The sequence below is a fragment of the Lasioglossum baleicum genome, chromosome 9 (genome assembly GCF_051020765.1).
Source record: "Lasioglossum baleicum chromosome 9, iyLasBale1, whole genome shotgun sequence".
Classification (NCBI taxonomy): Eukaryota; Metazoa; Arthropoda; class Insecta; order Hymenoptera; family Halictidae; genus Lasioglossum; species Lasioglossum baleicum.
In genome coordinates, this window is record NC_134937.1 from 9124673 (window position 1) to 9147341 (window position 22669).

The 22669-nt window shown below is 43.7% G+C and overlaps 2 protein-coding genes across 11 annotated transcripts; one reads left to right on the forward strand and one right to left on the reverse strand.

Moving 5' to 3' along the window:
- Positions 1-40: 40 nt before the first annotated feature.
- Positions 41-4953, reverse strand: LOC143211904 (DDB1- and CUL4-associated factor 11). Of its 3 annotated transcripts, none has more exons than XM_076430015.1 (10): positions 4739-4953; positions 3804-3924; positions 3487-3733; positions 3263-3409; positions 3000-3181; positions 2845-2937; positions 2137-2383; positions 1902-2057; positions 1704-1810; positions 41-1186 (listed from the first exon to the last, which is right to left on the reverse strand). In XM_076430015.1, the coding sequence occupies exons 1-10, from the start codon at positions 4816-4818 to the stop codon at positions 1034-1036; spliced, it is 1533 nt and encodes a 510-aa protein (XP_076286130.1). In that variant the 5' UTR covers positions 4819-4953; the 3' UTR covers positions 41-1033. The 3 variants fall into 3 exon arrangements, with proteins under 3 accessions (XP_076286130.1, XP_076286131.1, XP_076286132.1); XM_076430016.1 differs by having other exon boundaries at positions 4665-4804; XM_076430017.1 differs by lacking the exon at positions 3804-3924 and having other exon boundaries at positions 4739-4880.
- On the forward strand, positions 4920-21522 carry Bma (SCY1-like protein bma). 8 transcript variants are annotated; one of them, XM_076430003.1, is made up of 19 exons: positions 4920-5051; positions 5137-8729; positions 10586-10854; positions 10976-11110; positions 11643-11858; positions 12005-12125; positions 12247-12336; positions 12503-12648; positions 12832-12962; positions 13584-13698; positions 13768-13913; positions 15643-15796; positions 15879-16125; positions 16354-16522; positions 17155-17339; positions 17431-17487; positions 18085-18320; positions 18386-18675; positions 19744-21522. In XM_076430003.1, the coding sequence occupies exons 3-18, from the start codon at positions 10702-10704 to the stop codon at positions 18659-18661; spliced, it is 2577 nt and encodes an 858-aa protein (XP_076286118.1). In that variant the 5' UTR covers positions 4920-5051; positions 5137-8729; positions 10586-10701; the 3' UTR covers positions 18662-18675; positions 19744-21522. The 8 variants fall into 8 exon arrangements, with proteins under 8 accessions (XP_076286118.1, XP_076286120.1, XP_076286116.1 ...); XM_076430005.1 differs by lacking the exon at positions 5137-8729 and having other exon boundaries at positions 4924-5051; XM_076430001.1 differs by having other exon boundaries at positions 4962-8729.
- The last annotated feature ends 1147 nt before the right edge of the window (positions 21523-22669 follow it).

Below are 22669 nucleotides of genomic sequence, written 5' to 3' on the forward strand. Positions count from 1 at the left end.
GTCCGACGAAGAGGAATAATAATAATATACTGATAACACATTTTTATCTTTTAACAATTTATTAGTATACACTGTAAGTTATACGCGCTCGTATTTCTGTGTGTGTGTGTGTCTGTATGCGCGTATCGCGCGAGGTTGCGTGTTTTGCATAGATGTATATACATTTTTGGGGAATCGGTACGCGAAACTTGAATGTACCTTGCGGACCACGCACCGTGTAAATTGACGTACGATCATGTTTTATATCTAATCGGTTTTGAAACGCAACGAGACGCCGTAGAAACGGCCAACACATCTCATTCGACGCCTCTTTCCTTCCTTGTTTCGGTCCTCGCTTTCGCGTGTCGTTATCCGTTACCGCGGGACTACTGTTAAAATTAATATATGCTCTCTCGTGATCGTAAACAGAGGTCGCAGGCCGCGGCAATATTCACGTTTACAAAACGTTCTCCGACGGTGTGAGTAAGAAATGAACATAAGAAAACAAATCGTTTCGTGGCGGAAGAGTCAAGTTTTTAATTGCCTAGATTCGTAGCTTTGCGATAGACACGCTTACAATTGTGCGGAACAGGACGGGGGAGATTGAAAAAAGTGACAAGTCGAGGGATACAGGAGGGGAGGGACAGTGGTAAACGGGAAAAGGAGAAGGGAAGAAAGCAACGTTCGATGTCAAGACAGAGGACAAAGGACACAGGAGGTCGGGTCTGTCGCGAATGAACGTTTTTTTTTTGGTTCGGATCGTATCCCAGTCTCATTTTCAACGTTGTTCGAGTCTTTTACCGGTAACGCGCCATCGGGATGGCCGAAAAATATCACGACGTTGACGACGTTGACTCCACAGAGGGTCGCGTACATTCAGCAATAACTCAGTCTTTGTAGAAGAAAGTTAGTCTCCCGAATGTCAATGAGTAACAGCGGTCGATACAAAAATATCCTGTCGACATACACCGAGCACTAACTCCTTCCTCGTAGGAACGAAAAGACTGAATTGATTCCGAAAAGATCCAATTACTTGGCGGAACGACTACGAGACTCAACAGGGCCGTGTCGCACGTTTCGCCCTTTGAGCAGCTATTCGTTGGCTACGCCTCAACGGTGGCGATTCCGTGTCCCTTTCTTCCTCCGAGTCGGAATCACCTAGCGCCGTCTTGCCAGCGTATCGCCAGCTCACGATCGCACCGTCCCACTAAAACGATATTCAAGTTAGAACGTATTACATTATGGATTACGACGCGGTAAGTCCTCGAATTACGCGGTTAGTTCGTTCCAACGCTTTCCGCGTTAGGGTGCGCTTACAGTGGACTCGTTTCGGCCGACGTCCGGCGTTGTGTCTCTTTTTCGCACGCTTGAGAAAGGAGACAGATGCGTCGAACGTCGGCCAAACCGGACGAATTCGGGTCCACTGTAAGCGCACCCTTAGTCGAAAAACCGCGTTCTTCGAATAGCGGCTGGCCGCCATCGCTGAAAGGTTATTCAAAACCGAATTTCACAGTTCGGAATTGGTTTCGCCAAATCCGCGTAAGTCGAGGACTTGCTGTACCAATACGTTCGTATTGGAATTGCTTGCAAAACTATCAGGGTACGCTTATAACAGGGTATTCGAGAACTGTGCGGTGATTTAAACCTCTAAAATGATATTAGATTAAATTAAACTGTCGAGTGGGTGTGTCGATAGGTAGCTCGTTAATAGATGAAATACTTACGGAAGTCGAAACGATCTCCTGGTGGAAAGGATGCCAGTTAACGTCGCGCACGCATCCAGTGTGTCCCACCAGAGTGCTAACTATTCTGCCGGTTAGCACGTCGTATACTGTAACCGAAACGCGTTCGTGAATTTCCAAACCAAACTAAATAGCGTACGAAACGCTTCGGTGTTTCTTAAGAAGCGAAACGAAACTTACTGATTACTCGTCCAGCAGCACAGCCCGTGTATATGTACCTCTGACCGGTAATCGAGGAGGGAGAAAAGTGGCAACGTATCAGAGTCTGAAGAACCGAATGTCCACGATAGGTCATGATACTCGTGTCGCCTTCCAGCATGTGCTTCGCTCTATGTACTATGATATAAAAACGGATTATCAGTTCTGTCATGCGACGAACGTTGCAAAAGCCATTTAATCGTTACTCGATACTTACTTCGCTTTGGTACACGTTGCCATCGGTAATCCCAGGTTTGATTCGCGACGGCTTTCCGTGTGTTCAGTTCGCCCATAACGTCCGAGAACGCGCGCACGTCCCATAGTTTGATAGTTTGATCTTTGCTGTTTGTGATGAGATATCGGCCGTCGCCGCGCGGATCAACGTACGTGATCCCGTCCATGTGACCAGCCAGCACTCCCACGGGATGCGGATCCGACTCGTTCAACGTTCTCCTGTCCCAGACCTAAATAAGCCAAGAAATGGGGGGACAGGGAAAGAGCGCGCGCGAAGAAAAGAAAGAAAGAAAGAAAGAAAATAAGAAAAGAAAATGGGCAATTAAACGATTCAGTTGAAGAAGACTAAGGAAAAAGAAGGACAGACAGACAGACAGAATAGCAGGGCTTGAAACAGTTGCCGAAAATAACTGGAATTATCCTTGAAATTTTCTCCCGCCTGTTATCGAATACCTTGTACATACAGTTTCTGAACGAAACAGTTACGGCGAATCATTGAGAGGGTAGATCGGTTTCCAGGATTGCAAGGGTGCAATCCGAGGAATGAGAAAGCATATCCCGCACCCTTGCAATCCTGGAAACGAGTCTGCCCCCTTAAAACGGTGTTGCAACAGTTTTCAAGCCCTACAGGAAAGAAGTTGTAGGGACAAAGCAAAGAGTTTCGACTGATTATAAAAAACGTTGACGATACCTTACAGAGGCCGTCGTCTCCGGCACTGTACAGAATTTGCGACGTATTGTCGGCAAAAACAACTGCATTTACATCGTTGTCGTGTCCCTCGATCTACAAGGAAGATGAAAAGAATTAACGGTGCAGGATGCGAATGGAAAATATCGAGTACGCACCCTAAACGCGCGTTGATGGCATTCCCTGTCGTAGACGTATAGATAACCGTCGTTCGCTCCGCCCAGAATCTCTCGACCGTCACTGGAAAACACTAAAGAGAACACGCAAAACCTTCGGTCCTCCGGACACAGAGACAACGATTCTTGTGCGCAGGAATCCCCGTAAACAGGACACAAATATACTGGAAACAAACGAAAGAGAAAAGTCTGACAATGTTTCAGGAGGATACAACACGTAAAACGTTCATACAGGATCTACTCACAACATTCTGACCAACTAGAGTATACGATATAATGGCCGTCAGGACTAAAAGCGGTATCCAAGATGCTCCATCCAACGTCTCTCGCTAGAATTGTCTTAAACTCTCTGAAGTCGCCGTCGTGTGTTCGATAAAGACGTAGAACTTTATCTGCAACGAAAGAAAAACCTGTTAGAAGAGATACAGAAGGGAAAGGCGTAGAGTAGCAGTTGAACGATCGGACTTACCTTGACTGGCTGTTAAGAAGAAGTTTCCATCTTTGGAATAAGACCCGCAGAACACTTTAGCATTGTACTTGGCGACTTGATGCATTTTATTCGGCAGAAAACTATTGCTTATCCGGCACCTTTCGCCCATACTGAAACCAGGACCCAGCACTCTCCTTTGGATCATAGACGTGACGGAAAGGTTGCGTTTGTCGACATCGCTGACGAACCCGCAAGCCTGCTTGGTGGCTAGACTTATCTCACTTTTCTAAAAGAAAACAAGATGCAACGTGAAACCACGTCGCAGCGACGAATTGCGTATTCAGAATTGAACGAACATCTAGCCTGGACGTGTTCGGGTTTAAATGTAAATGGGACGTGAATCTCGGCGGTTGCGAGTTCGCGACGTATTCTTCGTCCGAGTCATCGTGATCCGAGGATATGATGTGGAGTTGTCCGCTGCAAAACATTCGAACGAAAATTTGTTAAACGCTTGGTCATTACAATAGTTCGAGATAGGAGATGGAAAGATGGTAGAGATCCTTATTTCATACAGTAAACGTGCAAATGTATTTTTATTTCTGTTTCACAGACACGTGTATTACGGATCTGCATTTTTGCAGATCTGTTCGGTATGTTCGAGTCCGGCGACTGATCTGTTTATGTTTTTCGTTTGAGAGAGTTGGGAAGCATTCGATAGACAAACGTAAACGAAACAGTCGCGGATCTGTATCCACGGATCCATCCTCACAGATCCAATTCACCTTAATTTCTTATTACACGGTTCACGTGTCACGTGTACACGTGTATTTTAGCACACGTTCAAAACCGCGATCTCTAAAGACAAAAAGGTAGCGGAGTGTTTTGAACGTAATTGCGAGCGAGACATTTGATCGAGAGAATCATCCAATTTTCGGGAGAAAACCACGAATTTGAAACGAGCAATATCATCGGGAGATGCAGGGTCTCGTTCGAGATTTCGAATCGTCGCGCAATGGTTAAAATGCATAATGACGAGCATATATAAAATTACGTAAATAGGTTAGAATTTCTCTCGGATTTCTTTTTCCCTCTCTCTCTCTCTCTCTCTGTGTCTCTTCTTCGCACCGTGTATCTCTACCGTCTCCCTATCCATCTTCCTCTCGCTCTTTCTTTTGGCATTTCTCTGTCGCGCGTTCACGAGAGCACGTACGACGTACATAAGCACACGTAGCCCATGATAAGATCCAGGACGATGTTCAATCATTCGACGACGAGATAACGTTCAACCAACCTGCGTATCAAATACTGCAAGACAGCGGCCAGCCCACGATCATGTTCGATGTCCATAGTCCGTGAATTAATGCCTCCCATGCAGGGAACAAACGAATCTTATCTACCGTCTAAAAGCAAACAAGGAAAACGTCCAAGGGTTGATGGCGTTAGTGCAGTGACTATGACAGTTGAAACAGACGATGACAGGAACGAGAGAGCGCGTGAGAAGTTACCGACGTGGAGGGGAGAGCGAACCGAGCGAACCAAACTGAACCGAATGAACCAACAGAGAGATACGTTTCTCGTCCGTTGCCGCCTAACGTCTGCCGTTTGTAAGCTGTACTTCGTTAGTTAGTGATCACGCGGGAATCTTGTCGCCGAGAAAATTCAAATCGATTGCAATTTTCTTCTATCTAGAGATACGGCGGTACCGCGTTCGGAATAAACGCTTTGAAACCTGGGTCAACGGAAACAGTGCTGTCCATTCGCGCGAGCGCGCGTGTTGCCTGTGTGCCTCGTGTGTTGCGCGCGCCTATGTTATACCAGCTGTGTGTGTTGACTGTTGTGCGGTGTTGGAGATATAGAGTGGGGGGATGGCGCGTATACAATGCACGTAATCGCTCTTTTCGAATCTGGATTTAACCGATTTACAAATTCAACTCGATCATTCCGTCGTCTTATCGAAACGTCAAGCGAACGTAGAGAACGTACTTGTTTTTTGATAAAGCGGAGATTCGTATTCGCTTCTCTCGCATTCTCTAGGATTCGCCGATTCGATTACCCCTTCCGCAGGCAACCAAAATATAGGCAGAATTATCGTGGTCAACGTAGATCTAGTATCTAGTATTTTTATATTTTAAAGTTACGAATGTGCCCATAATTATGAATGTGTTCTAAAAGTCGTGTATTAGGTCGTTCGGAAAGTCATTTTGTTTTCTACAGGGAAAATGAAAGCCAATTTTTGACCATTTAGAATAGGTTTCATGACATTTTGTTCTATGATCTTTTGTGATTTAGTAGAACTTCTGGTTTTTATTAGCAAAAAATTGAGTTACACGACTTTTTACGAGTTTACTTGAAATTCGCACGGCATAAAAATTTTTGGAAGAAGCGACATAAATAGTAATCCGATGGTGCATCCTCTCCTTAAACAGCACACAATCTTTTCTTTTGTTCACAGCATTACCCTTGAGGTAATAAAAAAGCAAAAGGTGATGAAAATGCGATTTTGCATATTTCATGCGATCACAAAATAATGCTTGGAAGGTTAGAAAGCACTACAAGGCAGGAAATGACGTCGGAAATTTTGCGATTTAATATAAGGTTAAGTAATAAGTAGACAGCGGATTTGATGCATTTGTGACAAAAATGGATACATACAATTTAAAGCCGTGGCATGTTAAAAATATTTAAGGGCATCAATGTATCAGTTTCAGCTTAATAGGATAATTGAAAGAATTTTTATTTGGTTCCTAATCAATGCAAACATTTTTTATTTTGCATAAAGATCCTCAGGCTAGAAATAACAAATATAAGCAATACCATCTCTCTTGTAAATCAAAAGCACATGTTGCTAGTGAGTGATTGGGAAACAGGTATTGACAGGTTATCGGAAAGATGGCAACAAATTGTTTCAAATAATGCAACTATCATTGTTTCAAATAATAGAACTATCATTGATTCAAATGTTTTCTGTAAAATGCAACAGAACATTCCTTGCAACCTAATATTTCTTGTTTCGAGATATTTAAAGCAAAATGATATTAACGCCGAATGAATTCCATATAAATATGTTTCTTCTATCGATCGTATTTGCTGATAAAAAATGTTTAAATGTTTTCGGCGCAACGGTTTGATCGTTTATTACGAATTATAAAGCAACTTTGCTAATTGTCAAACAAAATCAACGTTTTCATCCCAGTTTGATCTTTTCCAAGATTTATTTGAATCGCGCCTGTAAATTAAATAAAGTAAATTAAATTAAGTTGCTTTATAATTCGTAATAAACGATCGAACCGTTGCGCCGAAAACATTAAAAAATTTAGAATTCCATATAATATTGAAATAAAGCAGTATCCAACGGTTCATTATTGACAATACCGTAAAAATTACATTGAATTAATTCAGTTTAAAATAATGCGATGTGAAATAACTGATAAACTTATTTTGTCATAATTATGGGCACAACTAGTCTCCAAAGAGTTTCCAATTTCCGATTCCAGAACAGCTCTCTCGGATTTTTTCGGGGAATCGGAAATTGTTGGAGGAAGTATTGCGAATGCGTACACGAACACCCGGTTGCCTACATTAGGGCGCCGTATCTTCCATGTTCGACAGGTGGATGGTTATCGCAGGTTTTCAATTTACATGTTTTAAATGAATCTGTGGACACGACGGAACAAGACGATACACGGTAGAATCGAATTTGATACCGAGCATTATTCAACCCTTGTATAGCAACTATACTGTATACAGGATAATTAAACAATAAGTAAGAAATTGTTAAAGGAAATATAATAAATGGGTAACCCAATTAAGTCGTTTCTTTCGTATCGAATAATCAACGACACCGAATGATACATCTACCCGATAATAATTACAGGTGGAAAGTACTTTAACTCTTTGCAGTGATGCCATAAGATGGAAAAATCATATGCAATGAAATTATTCTAGGCCGGAAGAAATGTTTAATTTTCAAAGGGTTAATAGGGAAGAGTAGCCTTGGGGCAATAACATTGTAAATATTTTTCTCTCGCCACTAAATCTAATTAGACATAAAGCATAATTCAAAACGAAGTTATATTATCGACATTAATATTACTAGTAGTTAAACCAAGATAGATTTCGTGTTTCACTAATCTGCGACCAGGTAAAAAAACCTCGTATACATATACACACGATGATGACGGAAATGATGACGTTAACGCGTTCCAAAATCGAGGGTTGAGGTAAGAAGTAAGTAGCTGGATCTATTTTCATTCCCTATTTCCTTGCATCCCCTCTCCGATTCTCCCTCTTTCTTTCCTTTTCCCTTACCCATGCCCTCTCCCTGGTTCTGACCCTCTCCCTATTTCCTTTCTTTACTGATCGTGTCCCATAGGTGCGATCCGTAGCCCGAAAGCCACAACCCATGCCCATAACACCTGGTGCCTAGATTGGGGTGCAAGAACGCGTTTACGCGAGCTGAAGCGGCGAGAACTCGCGTCCACGGTAAATCTCGTAGCTCGGAAACGCAGAATTTCCAAGTGTCGTGTCGTTCCTGGCCAGAGGTACGATCGGAGTGAGAATCGCCGGATCCGAAGCCGGAACAGGAGCTGGAAACTCTCGAGGTCGTGGTCAAAGCCGCAGCCGGGACCGGAGGGAGCGCGCATGCGTCGCTTTATCACCTGGTTGCAAGTTTCTCGGTCTCGCATCGAATGACGACACCGTTAATTCGCGCGATATTGATAACAGGATCCTCGAGGACGAGGCGGTACCGGGACAGGAGGAGAGCAGCGGAAGGACGAGCGAAATTCTCGTCGAGGACACGTCGAGCGCGCGAGGATCGCGTTGATGTCGACGAGCCGCCGACGTCGATTCCAACGGCGACGCTGCCGGCGACGTCGACACTGATACCACCGACGATAACGCCTACGAGTCACCGGGAACGTCGACGCAACAACCGCCGCGGAAGGACAGGGGAAGGGAAGCGAGCTTCTCTCGCCGAACCAACGGAAGAAGGATCAGGACGAGGGGGATAGAAGCGGAGAAAGTGGAGAAAGAGAAGAGCGAAGGTGTCGGACGGTGGGTAACTTTGAATCGATGTATTCGCGGTGACATCGCGCGTCCTGCGTGATCCTGCTCGGCCGTTCCTTCGGATTCCTGGCGGGTTCTCGAGTGCTGAAGTGGCGCGCGCGTGCTCCGAACCACGAGTGATCGCGCATCGCGCACATTACCCTTCTTTCGGTTTCTTGGTGCCGCTTCTAGTGCTTCTACGCGAGCTGCACGATCCTCGTTCACGTCGGCAACAGGTGAGCCATACTCGTGTCCGAATCGACTCGCTCTTTTTTCCTTATTCGATTCGGCTTTCCTCTCGTCTACCCTTTCCCTCCGACTTCATCTTTTTACGTTCCTACTTGCTTTTCTATCCTGCTCGACGTATAGTAACCGCGACATTCGCGTTCCGTCGGACGGGGACCGTTCGATGCGTCCGTTATTCGGCGGTTCTCGCGTGGCGAAATTCGTGTAGATTCCTAGCATCGTCCGACCAAATCGTTTTTTCCCTCGGTGTCTTACGTCGACCCCTCTGCAAGCGGACTAAACACGGATCGATCCCGTTTCCCCTGCGGCTCTAGGATGGATTAAATCGTAATCGACCCCGACTCCCGTTTCCTTTCGTCCTCCTCGAGCCTTCTTCCCCCCTCTAGTACGATCGACCGCATCCTCAGGAAACTGATTTCATCTTCTCTTTCCTATCCGTAATCCTGTCTGAGAAATTTCGCGTTTCGTCACTCGTCACCTTCTATCCGCCACCCCCTTCCACCCACTCACCCATCGCCACCGCTGATCGAATGTGCCGCGAACGTAATCCGACTTCTTAATTGTAGTTTAACCCCGTTGCGCCGCGATTAGAACTTCTTTGTCGCTTCTACTTCCTCGGATTACCCGGAGGAACAAGAAAACTTTTACATCTCGTTCCCAGATTCTCGCCGACGGATAAATATATCGATAATGGAGGAATCGAACGCGATGTCAATTGAACGGAAATGAACTCGCGTAATCGATCGGACACCCTCGGATTCGAAATGACTTTGCGAACTCGAATCGTTTCTCGAGGAACTGGAACGACTGGTTCGTTAAATGCGACGTCGTGAGGCATTTCTTTTGGCAAAGAGAGCGTTCGAACTTTAAACTTTTATTAGAGGTTTTTTATTTGAAAAAAGAGACCTTAAGTAGTTTGGTACAATGCGAGGAAAGTGAATCCGACTCGATATCGCGTGTACGTAGGGCATAAGGCCAGGGATTGATCCTTCGAAACGCTAGCGCAGCTGCTCCTGCAGGACAACGGTTCGATGCTAGTTTCTATCCACGCGAGTTCGAAGATTGTCTAGACAGTTTGGACTCGTTTCGTTCGGGATCGTAAACCTCGGGTGGATCGTTCCTTGCAACCGACACGAGGAAATCTCGATAATTGCAACGACGCAAATGATCGCGAGAGCACTGCGGTACACAGTGGGACCTTTCGTCCAAATCGGATACAAAATCAAAGAACTTTCGATAGAAATGAGGTAGAGCGATGAAATTTTTTTCAAATTAAAGCTGAAACTTTGCAGAATATGGGAAAAATAGGGAGATTATGGTACGAACGTTTTTTAACCTCGAGAAAATTCGTTAAACTAGCACAATTTCGAGAAAATTGTGGTTTTTCCAATACCACGCGCGGAAAAAAATTTTTTCTGAACACGCTGTACTTCATTTCCCGTAGATTTTTCCACGCTGATTTCAAATCTGTTCTCAAAATTTTTCTACGACCTCAGGATATTGCAAAATAGATTTCTTGAAACTCTACATGTTTAACGAATTTTCTCAAGGTTAAAAAACGTTCGTATCATAATCTCCCTATTTTTCCCATATTCTGCAAAGTTTCAGCTTTAATTTGAAGAAAATTTCATCGCTCTACCTCATTTCTATCGAAAGTTCTTTGATTTTGACACAGATTTCGTCGGTTTGGCCCATAATGCAACAGACAAGGAGCTCGCATCCTTGTCGACTGTTTTCGCGGATCGATAAGTTTCGGTTTCCTTTTCGATTCGATTCGCCTGTATAGAACTGGAGAATCCAGGTAAATATGCTACCGTCGATGAGCGAGTTCTCTGGTGTGTGACAGGTGAACGCCGAGGGTAGGACACCGGTGTAACGGTTCGAATTGCTGCGAAAGAGGTGGAGGAGACCCGATCCTAGCCGATTCGATGAACGTAAAGGATTAACTTCGCGAGAGACGTCATGTTCGCCAAGTCGAAAGCGAGTGGCTCGATGCCGAGCGTTCTACTCTCGAATCCATTGAACAATTTGTACGACGTGGGGGAGCAGTCGGCCACCGCGGGTCCTGAGAACGCTTGGCGTATATACGATGGCTACTCGAAGGCGGATAGAAAGGTAAGAGACCGATGATTAGCTCACGATCGTGACCTTGACACCGTTACCGCGACCACGACCGTGACCGTGACCCAGATTCCGAGTATGATCGCGACCGTGACCGGTAATCGATGGGTTCCAGGAAGTGTCGATATTTCTATTCGACAAGAGATCGGTCGAGAAGCTTTGCAAGCCGAAGAGGAAGGAGATGGTGACGGATATCCTGCGGAAATGCGCACGGAAGATGGAGTGTATCGCCCACCCGAAGGTTCTTCAGGTAAGACGGTTGCAACTTGAAACTTGCTACGCAAGACGACGCAATTTATCGTAGAACAATTCAACCAATCTGAAAGACAATTGCGATGATTTGTTTTCGCTAATACATTAATTACTTCAAAAAAATTACATTATTTTAGTTCTTGATCATGTTGGGGCCCTCTCAATCGCGGCTCCCGGTGCATAGCATGCGCCGCACCCCTCAGATGTCCGGCCCTGATGAAAATCATCTTGGTCCATTCTCGAATATTTCTTGAAATCTGCCGGTTCATTGTTACATAGTTCTTCTAATTAGCTCGTGTTGGAATATACATGTCGTTTACGTAACCAATTTTCACGTCATTGTTTTCTTTACCGCAATCTTTCGTAGTTTTCTTGATTTTTGATACGATTTGCTAAGATATAATAAAACTCGTCTTTCACACTGTCCGTGCAACTTGGTGTACAGCTACCATGCTTACCGGGACACGATTACCAAATTTGAAATTAGCACCGGCATTAGTTCCCGTGATTCGTCGTTTGTTTCCCGGCAGGCGTACAAAGTGGAGGAATGTGCGGATAGTCTGGCGTTCGCTTCGGAGCCTGTGCTGGCTAGTCTCGCGAACGTGTTGGCCTACAAGGAGGCGAGCAATCTCGATCAAACGTCGAGCAACACCGCGAGACACGTCTCCTCGACCACCGGGCATCGTACGACTTTCACGAAGGATTACGAATTGCTCGACATCGAGATCAAATACGGACTGTTGCAGGTGAGCAGTGAGCAGCGAGGGGCGAGAACCGCGGACTTATCCGGTCCGAAGATTCGACGGAATGTTTACGCGTCTTTCCTCGATCCGATTTTATCGACGATTCATCATCTCATTGTTTCTTTTCTCTCTTCTCTTGTACGCGCCAGATCGCCGAGGCCCTACTGTATCTTCACGGAACATGCAAAATTCTTCATAGGAACGTTTGCCCCGCTAGCATTATAATTACCAAAAGGGGCACGTGGAAATTGTCTGGTCTCGAATTTATCGGTAAGATGCTGCTGCTGGTGTTGTTCTTGTTGTCGTCGTCGTTGTTGTGTTGTCGTTGTTGGTGTTCCGTTGACTCGTTCGGTCGGTCTAACAGCCCTTCTGTATTTTTTCTTTCCTATAGAAGAGAGCGTCAGCGACGACGTGCCCATAGATCTACAACCATGGACGAACCGTGCGCCGAAAATGACGCAGCCGAATCTCGATTACACGGGTAAGCATGCTGCTAATCGGCTCGCGACCACTATTCCATTGTCTCGATCCGTTTGTTTAACTAGTTCGAATTTGAAACGTTACCTGTAATCTGTAACCTGTAACGTTGTAAAGTGTTAATGTGTAACGTAACGAAACGTGTGTAACGTGTAACGTTGCGGTCGTAGCTCCAGAAATACAGCAAAAGAAACAGGGAAGCTTCTACAGCGACATGTACAGCTTCGGCATGACTATATGCGCGATTTTCAATCAAGGTCGGCCACTGATTCAAGCGAATCACAGTTGCTCCGAATACCTGAAGCAAATAGAGAACGTGAGTGATCACGGGTTTACTTTCGTTGACTCTCGTCGACTCTCTTAAGATATATGTACATAATTCTTCCTACTCGTCGTTCTCTTCTTTCCAAGTCTTCTTTCTCTTTCGCTATTGAACGTGATCCGTCGTGATCGTGATCGGTTCCAAAAGGAGCATTTTTCGTATGTTGTTGCACCGCAGCTTGACAAACAAGTCGAAGTGATGAAGCCTTTGATTCCACGACCGCTACGAGAAGCCGTCACTCATCTGTTGCACGGCGAGCCCAAACAAAGGCCGAACGTTCATACTCTGCTGCAGATCAAATATTTTCGGTGCGTAACCCACCGTCAAACCCATCTTCCCTATATGCATATCTATGTATACATATGTATACACTATATTTATGTATGTATATGTATACAGTACATGTATAGGTATACAGTTTAAGTATCAGGTCGTTGTCATTAAGTATGGAACTTGACAAATAAAATACATATACATATCAAACGCACTTATCAATTTCCATACTTAACGATCTGATGTAGCGGACAAAAGTTTAAGACCGCTCTAAAGAAGACGATAACTTTTTTACTATTGTACTATACGATTTGAACTTTTTTGGGAAGCTAGAGCAATTAGTTTACTAAAGGATGTGAAAGGAAATTTTTGTCAAAAATTGCAATTGATCGGAATTGTTGAAAAAATACTAAAAGTTGATTTTTTAACTTTTTTATGTGGGCTTATATTGAAAATTTAAAAAATACGTTTTGTAGATCTGTGTCAATGTAAACATATTCTGAAAATTTCGTCAAAATCGGCCGACGTTTGTAGCTCATTGCATAAAAGCATAAAATCTGCTGTCTATTAATTAGTGTGAATGTATCGGTCGCGTTCGAATAACTATGGTTCCCGAAGGACCGAGAACGAGGTTACATCGAGCTTTGTTTTTCCAGTGATCCTTCGGTGCACGCCCTTCAGTTCCTGGACGTGAGCAAGATGAAAAACGTGCTGCAGAAAGAGCATTTTTACACGGTTATCCTCAAAGAGATATTACCTTACATACCAAAGGTAATTCGAACGATGCGAATGGTAACCGATGATATACCGCGAATGTTAACGATGCTCGTTAATTCGCAGAAACTATGGTACCAGCATATCTGGACATACCTGGAAATCGAACTGGAGAGTCAAGAAGTTCAATCGGCCGTTCTGCAGTCAGTGCTTTGTATCGTGCAAAATAGTACACAGGAAGAATACGATTACTACATTTTTCCATCACTGAGGTACTCGATTCTCTTTCCTGTCATCACCCATCGATCGACGTTTTCTCCGGCGTTCTTTGCGTTGCGGTAGAAAACTGCTGTCCGAATCGGAACACGTTTAACACGTTCGCTATTTGTTTCGTTGCATACTTTACTTGTTCGAAAGTTTTGTTAAATGCAACGTACCCAATTTTGAATCATCAAAACAATTTAGCAGAAGAAGATCACAGATTCTCTGAACATTATGTATTCTACTATGACTTTAAACAACGAAAATGCATAAAATTAATTGACAATTAATCAAAACAGACACTGTTTTCATCGACACGGACAAATCGTAGACGTATGTTTTCATCGACAGTCCGTGTTTAACGACAAGTTCGAGTTCATTCATTTCCACCGACACCAAATTCGCGTATTTGCTAACGTAGATTAATCATTATTATCATTGTTACGTTCTCGACACATTTAGCTGCTTGTATAATAAATAATAAAGAGAATTACAAAGCATTGTTATTTAGATCAAAGTTTTTATTGCTACTTTAGTAATCAGAATTTCTTCAAATAAACAAACTTTATCAATAGGTATACGGCTCTACAACGCCATCTTTATGTAATATATATATAAAGAGAAGAATAAACAAGTAACCAGTACAAATGAATAAAAAAATTATAATATTTCATATAATTGTGTAAATAGAATAAAACAGAACGAATGCTACGAATGTACATACAGGGTGAGTCACCAAACGTTACCACCTCAAATATCTTTGTTGTTTCTAAAGATACGTAAAATATGGTAAGGACAAAGTTGAATGGTGCAATGGGGCTGACAGGATGCAAAAAAAAAAATTTTGTTTCTATGTCATTTTTTCAGAGATATGAAGGTGACCTTCATTTTTTTAAATGAAATGAGGTATTTTTTAATACATCAATCGATGCAGCTGGACATTCGTTATAATAAAGTACTAACCTATGTATGTCGAAAAGTTATTAGTTCAGGAGATATTTCAATTTAAATAACTCTAAAATACCATTATTGTCGTACTACGACGTCAGTGTTTACTTACTTATGTAACGTCTTATCACGACAGTAATGGTGTTTTAGAGTTATTTAAATTGAAATATCTCCTGAACTAATAACTTTTCGACATACATAGGTTAGTACTTTATTATAACGAATGTCCAGCTGCATCGATTGATGTATTAAAAAATACCTCATTCCATTTAAAAAAATGAAGGTCACCTTCATATCTCTAGAAAAAATTACATAAAAACAAAATTTTTTTTTGCATCGTGTCAGCACCATTGTACCATTCAACTTTGTCCTTACCATATTTTACGTATCTTTAGAAACAACAAAGATATTTGAGGTGGTAACGTTTGGTGACTCACCCTGTATATAGACTACAAAACATAACAAAATTGTACAATAATTACACAAATATCAAGTAATGAACTCAAACCTGTCGTTAAACACGGACTGTCGCTGAAAACATATGTCTACGATTTGACCGTGTCGATGAAAACATAGATTCGGTCGAACCATGTTGATGAAAACATAGTGCCAACGAAAGTTACTGTTGGTCAAACAGTGTTGATGAGAACAGTGTCGGTGAAATGGATTGTCGACGAACCAAGGGTAACTCGGGTGTCACATATTTGTGACGGTGGTAGCGAACATGTGAATCTATCCAGGTAAATAGGTGTTAAATTGTGAATAACAACGACGACCGTACCGTTTGCGCAGGACGTTATTCACGGGTCGCAAGTCGGTTCAGGGGACAGTCACGCTGCTGGAGAATTTGCATTTGATACTAATGAAAACACCGGGGGAAAGCAGGGAGCAGGAAGTGCTTCGTGTGCTGTACGATTCGTTTGAAAATTCGACGACGCAGGTCCAGGTACGTGGCGCGATGTAAACCAACAAGAATCTGCATACTGTAAACTCGGAAAAAGGAGAAGAGAATACGTTTTCGTTCGTAGACCGCGGCCTTCGTAGCTGCCGCGAACGTGATGACCGATTACATCAAGGACGACGAGGCCATTCGAAATATCATTCTGCCGAAATTGCTTCAAGCGTTCGAGCTGAACTCGGTCGATGCTCGAGTACTGTTGAACGTGATTCCCTGTATGTTGAATCGGCTGGAGAAGCAGAAGATCGTCGACACGATCCTGCCATTGTTGTTGAACGCCAAGCTCCAAGAACCGGAAATTATCGTTCGGGTTGTAAGTGAGTGTATCGCACGACACTGTTACCGTTTTACATTACAATCTACAGTGGGTGTACGAAGTATTCGTACACTTTTTAAAAACGAATAACTGTTCCAAAATTCGTCCAAACAGTTTGAGTTTTTTTTAGAGACGTTAGAAGGGTTAGTTTACTAGCTATACTGTGTTGAACCAAATGGTTAGACCAGTTCGATTTCGACTAATTCGGCTCGTCGCGTCGTGTCTGCAGACATTTACAGGATGATGTTGACCAATAAAATGTACGGGCTGACGGTGAGCTGGATGGCGACTCGAGCGATGCCGTCCTTGCTGCCTCACACGATCAACCCAGCTTTGAATCTCGAGCAGTTCGAGATACTGGTCAAAGTGTTACAGGAGATGCTCAGTCACATTGAAAGGTGACAGAAACAAACCATTTTGCTTTACCTTACGATCGCTTAGGCCAGGGGTTCTTAAACTTATGTATACAGAGTGTCCCAAAATTCCTTCAACAACCGGAAATGGGAGGTTCCTTAGGTCATTTGAAGCAACAGTTTCCTTTGCGCGACCTAGACGCGAGTTGGGACAGTCGACCAATAGACAGCTGGCGTGCTGGGCCGATTGTCCCAACTCGCGTCTAGGTCGTGCTTTGATTGGTCCGTGTTTTTCGTTAATAACTCCTAAACAAAGCCACGGACAACATTTTTGCAAAGGAAAATGTTGCTTCAAATGACCTAAGGAACCTCCCAGTTCCGGCTGTTGAAGGAATTTTGGGACACCCTGTATAGTCCGAGGTCTCCCTCTTGAACAACATTTTTTTGCGGACCAAACCGTAACTCTAGGCATTTTACGTCGTTCATGAGACTTAATTTCTGGCTCAATAATCTCATAGACAGTACGTTATAATAAATATTTTGTTGGTGTCAAAATTGTTTCGTGGACCCGCAGGGGTCCACGGACCACAGTTTAAGAACCTATGGTTTAGGCTACTCAAACAAAGAAAGAAATATTCTGCTCACCTGTGCGCTCTCGCTCTTTCGGCTCTCAACAGAAATCAAAGGAACCAATTGTCGTTGAATAACCTGACCCTGTCGAGCTCGGAAAGACATTGGAGCTTGCGGCATCATCCGACCAGCACGGATAATATGCACGTTCCGCCGTTCAGTATACCGAATCTCCGCGTGGAACAGCGTAAAACCTCTTCCGCCGAGGATATGGCCAGAAAAGCCAGCACTGGTAAGCAAAGCTGCGCGTTTTCTTCGTAAACCGTTCGTTCACTCGATCGTTGACCATTCAATTATGACATTGATTGTTGCCACGACGATAGGTTCGATATCGATGACTGCTTCGGCCGAGAATATGACCAGGAAGAATTCGGGGACAGGTAAGCGATGGCAGAGCCAGAAACCGGGGCTTCGAAGCTGTATCGTGCACCTAGCATCTACTATTTTACTATTTTTTACTTCTATTTTTATATTATATTATTATATGTATATTTATATTATTATATTATTACATATTACTATTATATGTATTATTGGGTTAGAAAGAAAGTTCGTAGCGTTTTCAAATTAAGAATCGAAGATAAGATTAAGGTATTTCATATATTTATTCAATAACACGAGAAGTTACCTCTAAAATGGAATTTTAGCTTTCAATTTTAACACATTACCGACCGCTAAACACTTTTTAATGGAACCTTCAGTAGTAACAGCAATTTTCATAATGAACTAACAAGACACCCTCAATAACGTCATCTAATAGCTTTATTTAAGATCGCAATGTAAAAGAACATTTCTATGCTTTCTTTTCGTACAGCATAATTATTGAAAATCCTATTAATAGGCTTCCGGTAGGTAAAGTGTTAATTTACAAACGCTACGAACTTTCGTTCCAGCTTAATATTTATACATATATTTTTTGGTTCTACTATTTCCGTACATACTATTGCACACGTGTGTACAATAAGAACGTATCGTAGCAGGCATGATGGACTGGCTCTCACCTTCGAGGAACGAGGGCAACTTCCTCAGTTTGGCGAAGGCCACGTGCCGACGGCTGTCCGATAATACTCTGACGACACCAAAGGTACATATCATACAGTCCTGCGCTAGCTCGCCTGGTGGATCGCCCGGCGGCGGATTGCCGTTCCGCCGACACTCGAGCACCGGTTCGCAGGATCGCCGCGGATCGCACATCAATTTATCGCCACCCACGGTAACATGCTATCTCTTCTTTCCATCTGCTGGGAGATAAAACTGTCTAGAATGTTCTCTATAAAGTTTCATGTCGGCTATCGACAGTGTGGCGAGCTACCGGTGACCAGCAGCAGCGTGCCATACTTGCACAGCACGAGCATGAACAGTATACGCGGCTCTCGGCGTCCATCGGTTTCGTCAACGTCGTCCCAACAGGGCACCGGATTTCTGCAGCAGGTTGGATCCAGCATGGTAAGACAACTTCCCATCTGCCTGAACCTCAATGGACCACCACCACCACCACCATCAAAACCAACACTTTCTCCATTACTCCAGCTACCGGGACAGCTTTCCCACTGACCCTTCGTTACAATGTAAGGATACTCAGTAGCTTATCCATCGTCGCAAGTCGCAACGCATCTCACTTTCTCTACTTGGCATAGAGTGCTCGCGATAGAATGGTCTTTTAGCGACCGACAACCATACGAATGCTGGTGGCGGTGGCGGCAAATATTGGTCATCCAAAATGTCCGTGTTCTCCTCCTCTTCTCGATTCGATTCCGATTCGGCTCCAATGCGAGAGAGCTTCTCGATTCCGTGGGAATCTTCACCGCGAAGACGGCCAATATTTGTCTGTCGTTACCTATCTGATCGTCAAGTATGAAACTTGACAAATGTCAAGGGGTTTGCGTTTTCTTCGTCAAGTTTCACACTTCACGACCTGATAGTTGCGAACCGTAACGCGCTGATAACGCTCTTGCAATTAGACGAGTACTATCCGCCGAATATATTCCGTCCCGCTGTGTCGTTCCAGTAGCGAGTTGCACTTTGAACTGGCGTTCACAATTTGTCTGTTGAAGCGACGTTGAAATCAACATAGAAAAATAGTTTGTCCTCCACCTGCTCGCGTGCTTCGTTTTTCTCCTCGGAGCCTCTCTTTTTGTTTTGTAAATTGCGAATCTCTCGCGTTTTGCAACTGTTTCCTTGTCCTGCACTCGTTTACCCGCCGTTTTCATTGGTTTGCCTAGATCCGCACTTCCGCTTCGAGCCTAATTTTGCCACGTGCACGTATTCCTTGCACCGTTTCTCGCATCGACCGATGCGACGCTCGCGAGACTTCGTTCGAACACACGTAGCACGCGTTGAAATTTGGCAAATATGTACATAGTACGGCTAACAAAAGGTATGGCATGGGATATGGATGGATATAATTCAAGTCCAACTTCTGGGCCGCGAAGCCGAAGTAAAAAAACAAGCTTTAGCATTCTCGGAACGATCAGAATCGAAACAACTGAAAAGGTATGTTTTCGACGAAGCTTCTCGAAGAAGGAGCAAACGCGGTAGCGTCGCATCGGTCGATCGGTTGGAGTTGGGAGGTAGTTCGATAGCCCTGCACGGTTCGCTTCGCAAAATTGTAATGACGATGTTTTATTTCGTTCCAGTACCAGTTCCTCAGTAGACAATTTGACGCAGGAACCATGAGGACGCCACGCTGAATCGTCCGACGTGCATCAAAGCTTCGCAACCATCATGGTAACGAGCTACGAGTCGTTCGATCGTCCTACCAAGGGGATCACGATCGCGAAACTCGCGTGTACAATCTTTTCTTTATCCTATTCGCGAGCAATGTGAACGAACAACGTTGCACATTGTCGAGAAACATTCGGAAACCCATAGGATTTTGTTTATTAGTCGAACGATTGATCGTAGCTCGTGCAACATGTTGTCGAGACTTTTGTCTAGCGTAAGTTAACGTCGCGTTAGCGTGTACGGGACGCGACTCGCATGTCTCGCGTCTGAACGCGTACACGCTGTATCGAAAGTACATACCATAATGTTTTGTGTCTTCGCCGTGTATAGGCATAGGCTGCGTGTACCTGCGAATACCGTTTGCCTCGATAGAGACATGACGTAGCATTTTTTCTCTTTACCTCTCTATCTCTCTCTCTGTCACTCTCTTCGTATCTCCGTTCGTTTCTGCGATAGAACATTTCGGGATGTTACGATTCCATGTCAATTGTTGTACTATAAATTTTCATCTAGATTTTTGTAAAAAGATATCGGGACCGTGCAGTCGCACGATCGCGATTCTCGACCCGTTCGCTTTGCCTTTCCGAGCTCGAGCCAATCCAGCGTCGACAAGCACGATGGAAACATCATGCTAAACGAAAAGAAAAGTGAATTCGTTTATTGGGTCGTGCGTGCACGCGAGTTGTCTCTCGGTGCGTTCCGTTACACCGATACATATCAAATGGCAAACGCCACTATCTGCGCGGTAGCTTAACGGTGTTCCCACAGTTTATCGGCATCCGCGCCCATCGGTCGCGTTCGACCAAGATAAACGCGGAATTAATAAACTTTTCCGATTCACTTCGAGACTTCGAAGTGCGTCGGTCGAGGTCTCGAGGAGCTGAGAGAAAGATAGAAAGAAGAAAAGAATGAAAGTAAGAAAGAAAGAAGCTAACAAGCCAAGTGTCCTTAAGGTTCGCCAAGCGCGAAATGGTCCAGCACGATCGAAAAAATGCGCTATGGAACCACGGACAACTTTAAACTACCTTGGACAATCCCGGACAATCATAGACAATTGTGGACAATCAATTCCGAGTCGCGCGGGGACGAGGACCGACTCGATTCAAAATGCCGTTCGAGATTCTTACTATTTGCTCGGTCGCTCGCGCGCTCGTTTAGTTACTCGTTAATTACGTCGACGAAGATTCGACATAATCGCCGACTTTTGAAGCGTTGCTCGGTCGGTCGAACGATCGAGCAGTCGAACGATCCATGTGCTCAGCCTGTTTCGCCTGTCGATCGCAGCACAGTCAGGATATGACAATCATTCTCTCGAAGCGTCGATTCTTGAACGCGTACCTGTTAGACCATAATTTGAACGAGACGCGCTCGATGATTCGTGTTGTTCGGGTGTCACGAACTTTATCAAACTACTCGGTCTTCCTAGCTATTACTCGGTCCGCTTTTTCGGAACCTCTCATTCTCGATGGTGGCCACGCGCCGATCGTCAAACCGACGTGCAATCGTAACCGTCGGAACGTTTCGTGGCAATCGTTCTCAACGCTTTACCTACCGGAAATCTATTCACAAATTTTAACCGGAATATATATTCAGTCGAGAATAGAGAAATTTCTATATCAAATTCGATTTCTCTGCCGTCGTAACATTTTCTTTACAGTTGCAGAGAAAATATCGTAGAAGAGGAAAGATAATTTATACTTTTCGCGATTATTGAATCCAATTTTATTTCGTTTAAAAAGAAGGGCGTAACTTTCATATTTGTTAAACTTTGTTAGAAATCTTCATCACGAGTGTGACTCATTGAAATACTGCAAGGGGTTTATAGAAAATGAAAAAACTTCGAAATCAAATTCTATTTCTCTGCGAGAGTCTGAACAATCGAAGGAAATAATTGCGATACATAGTACCAGTCTATAAATTCGAGAACATAGTCGAACAATCGCCGGTAGGTAACGAGTTGAACGGACCGCTTGATCGAGTGCGTTGCACCGTGTAACACCGGTTGCTCTCGTCGTAAATTATACATATCTATATCTATATCTATGTCTGTGTCTGTGTCTGTATTCGTGTCCGTATACGTACTCGTATCCGTATCAATATCTGTATCTACATCTATATCAGTGTTTATTGCTTTCGTTCGTATTATTAGAATCATGTTTACGATGTCGTCGTCGTCATGGTCGTTGTCGTTATTTCCTATTGAAATTCTAGTAGGTGAATCGTCGACGAGCGACTTGCTCGATCGACGTCCCGTCAAAAAATATGTGTTCAACGGCGAACAAATCGAATTCCGATACATTTCCTCTGAAATAAGATCATTCTACGCGTTAAACAAGAACTCGAGAGAGCTACCCTTCTTTCCGACTCGTTCGATCACTGTTCAATATTCTCGGCGTCAGTGTATTTTTCGTGTATTTCTTTCGAAAGCTATAATAAAGAAACAACGTGTCGAGCATGCGTTTCCTTTCACCTTTGACGACGTTCGACGCCCCCTGTTTTCCATACAGAGTTTAGGAAATCCAAAACACTTACACTTTTTTAATATATCTCATACTTTTCGAGATACATATTCGGCTGCAAAGCTTTCATATGAACACGCGGTATATGTATGTGACATTAATGTATAAAATACTAACACTTGTGAAAAGATAGATTTGTATCACGGTTTTGTTGTTCTTTACAATTCTGTATGCAACGAGTTTGCACGATTTTCCCAAATATTTACGAAATAATGCGGTAATAATTTACGACAATAATATCCTATACCTCTGCCAGGTCTATAAGTATACTTATATGGTCTAAACTGGGGATGTTTACCACCGGAGAATGGGGGATAAC

What these genes read in the sequence shown, in the direction of transcription:
- Bma (XM_076430003.1), top strand. Translation starts at nt 10,702, where the DNA reads ATGTTCGCCAAGTCGAAAGCGAGTGGCTCGATGCCGAGCGTTCTACTC. An exon ending in TCAAATACGGACTGTTGCAG is followed by an intron (nt 11,859 to 12,004) that starts GTGAGCAGTGAG and finishes TGTACGCGCCAG; the next exon opens with ATCGCCGAGGCCCTACTGTA. An exon ending in GTCTGGTCTCGAATTTATCG is followed by an intron (nt 12,126 to 12,246) that starts GTAAGATGCTGC and finishes TCTTTCCTATAG; the next exon opens with AAGAGAGCGTCAGCGACGAC.
- LOC143211904 (XM_076430015.1), bottom strand. Translation starts at nt 4,818, where the DNA reads ATGGGAGGCATTAATTCACGGACTATGGACATCGAACATGATCGTGGG. An exon ending in CGAACACGTCCAGGCTAGAT is followed by an intron (nt 3,734 to 3,803) that starts GTTCGTTCAATT and finishes GTTTTCTTTTAG; the next exon opens with AAAAGTGAGATAAGTCTAGC. An exon ending in GAGACGACGGCCTCTGTAAG is followed by an intron (nt 2,384 to 2,844) that starts GTATCGTCAACG and finishes TGGCTTATTTAG; the next exon opens with GTCTGGGACAGGAGAACGTT.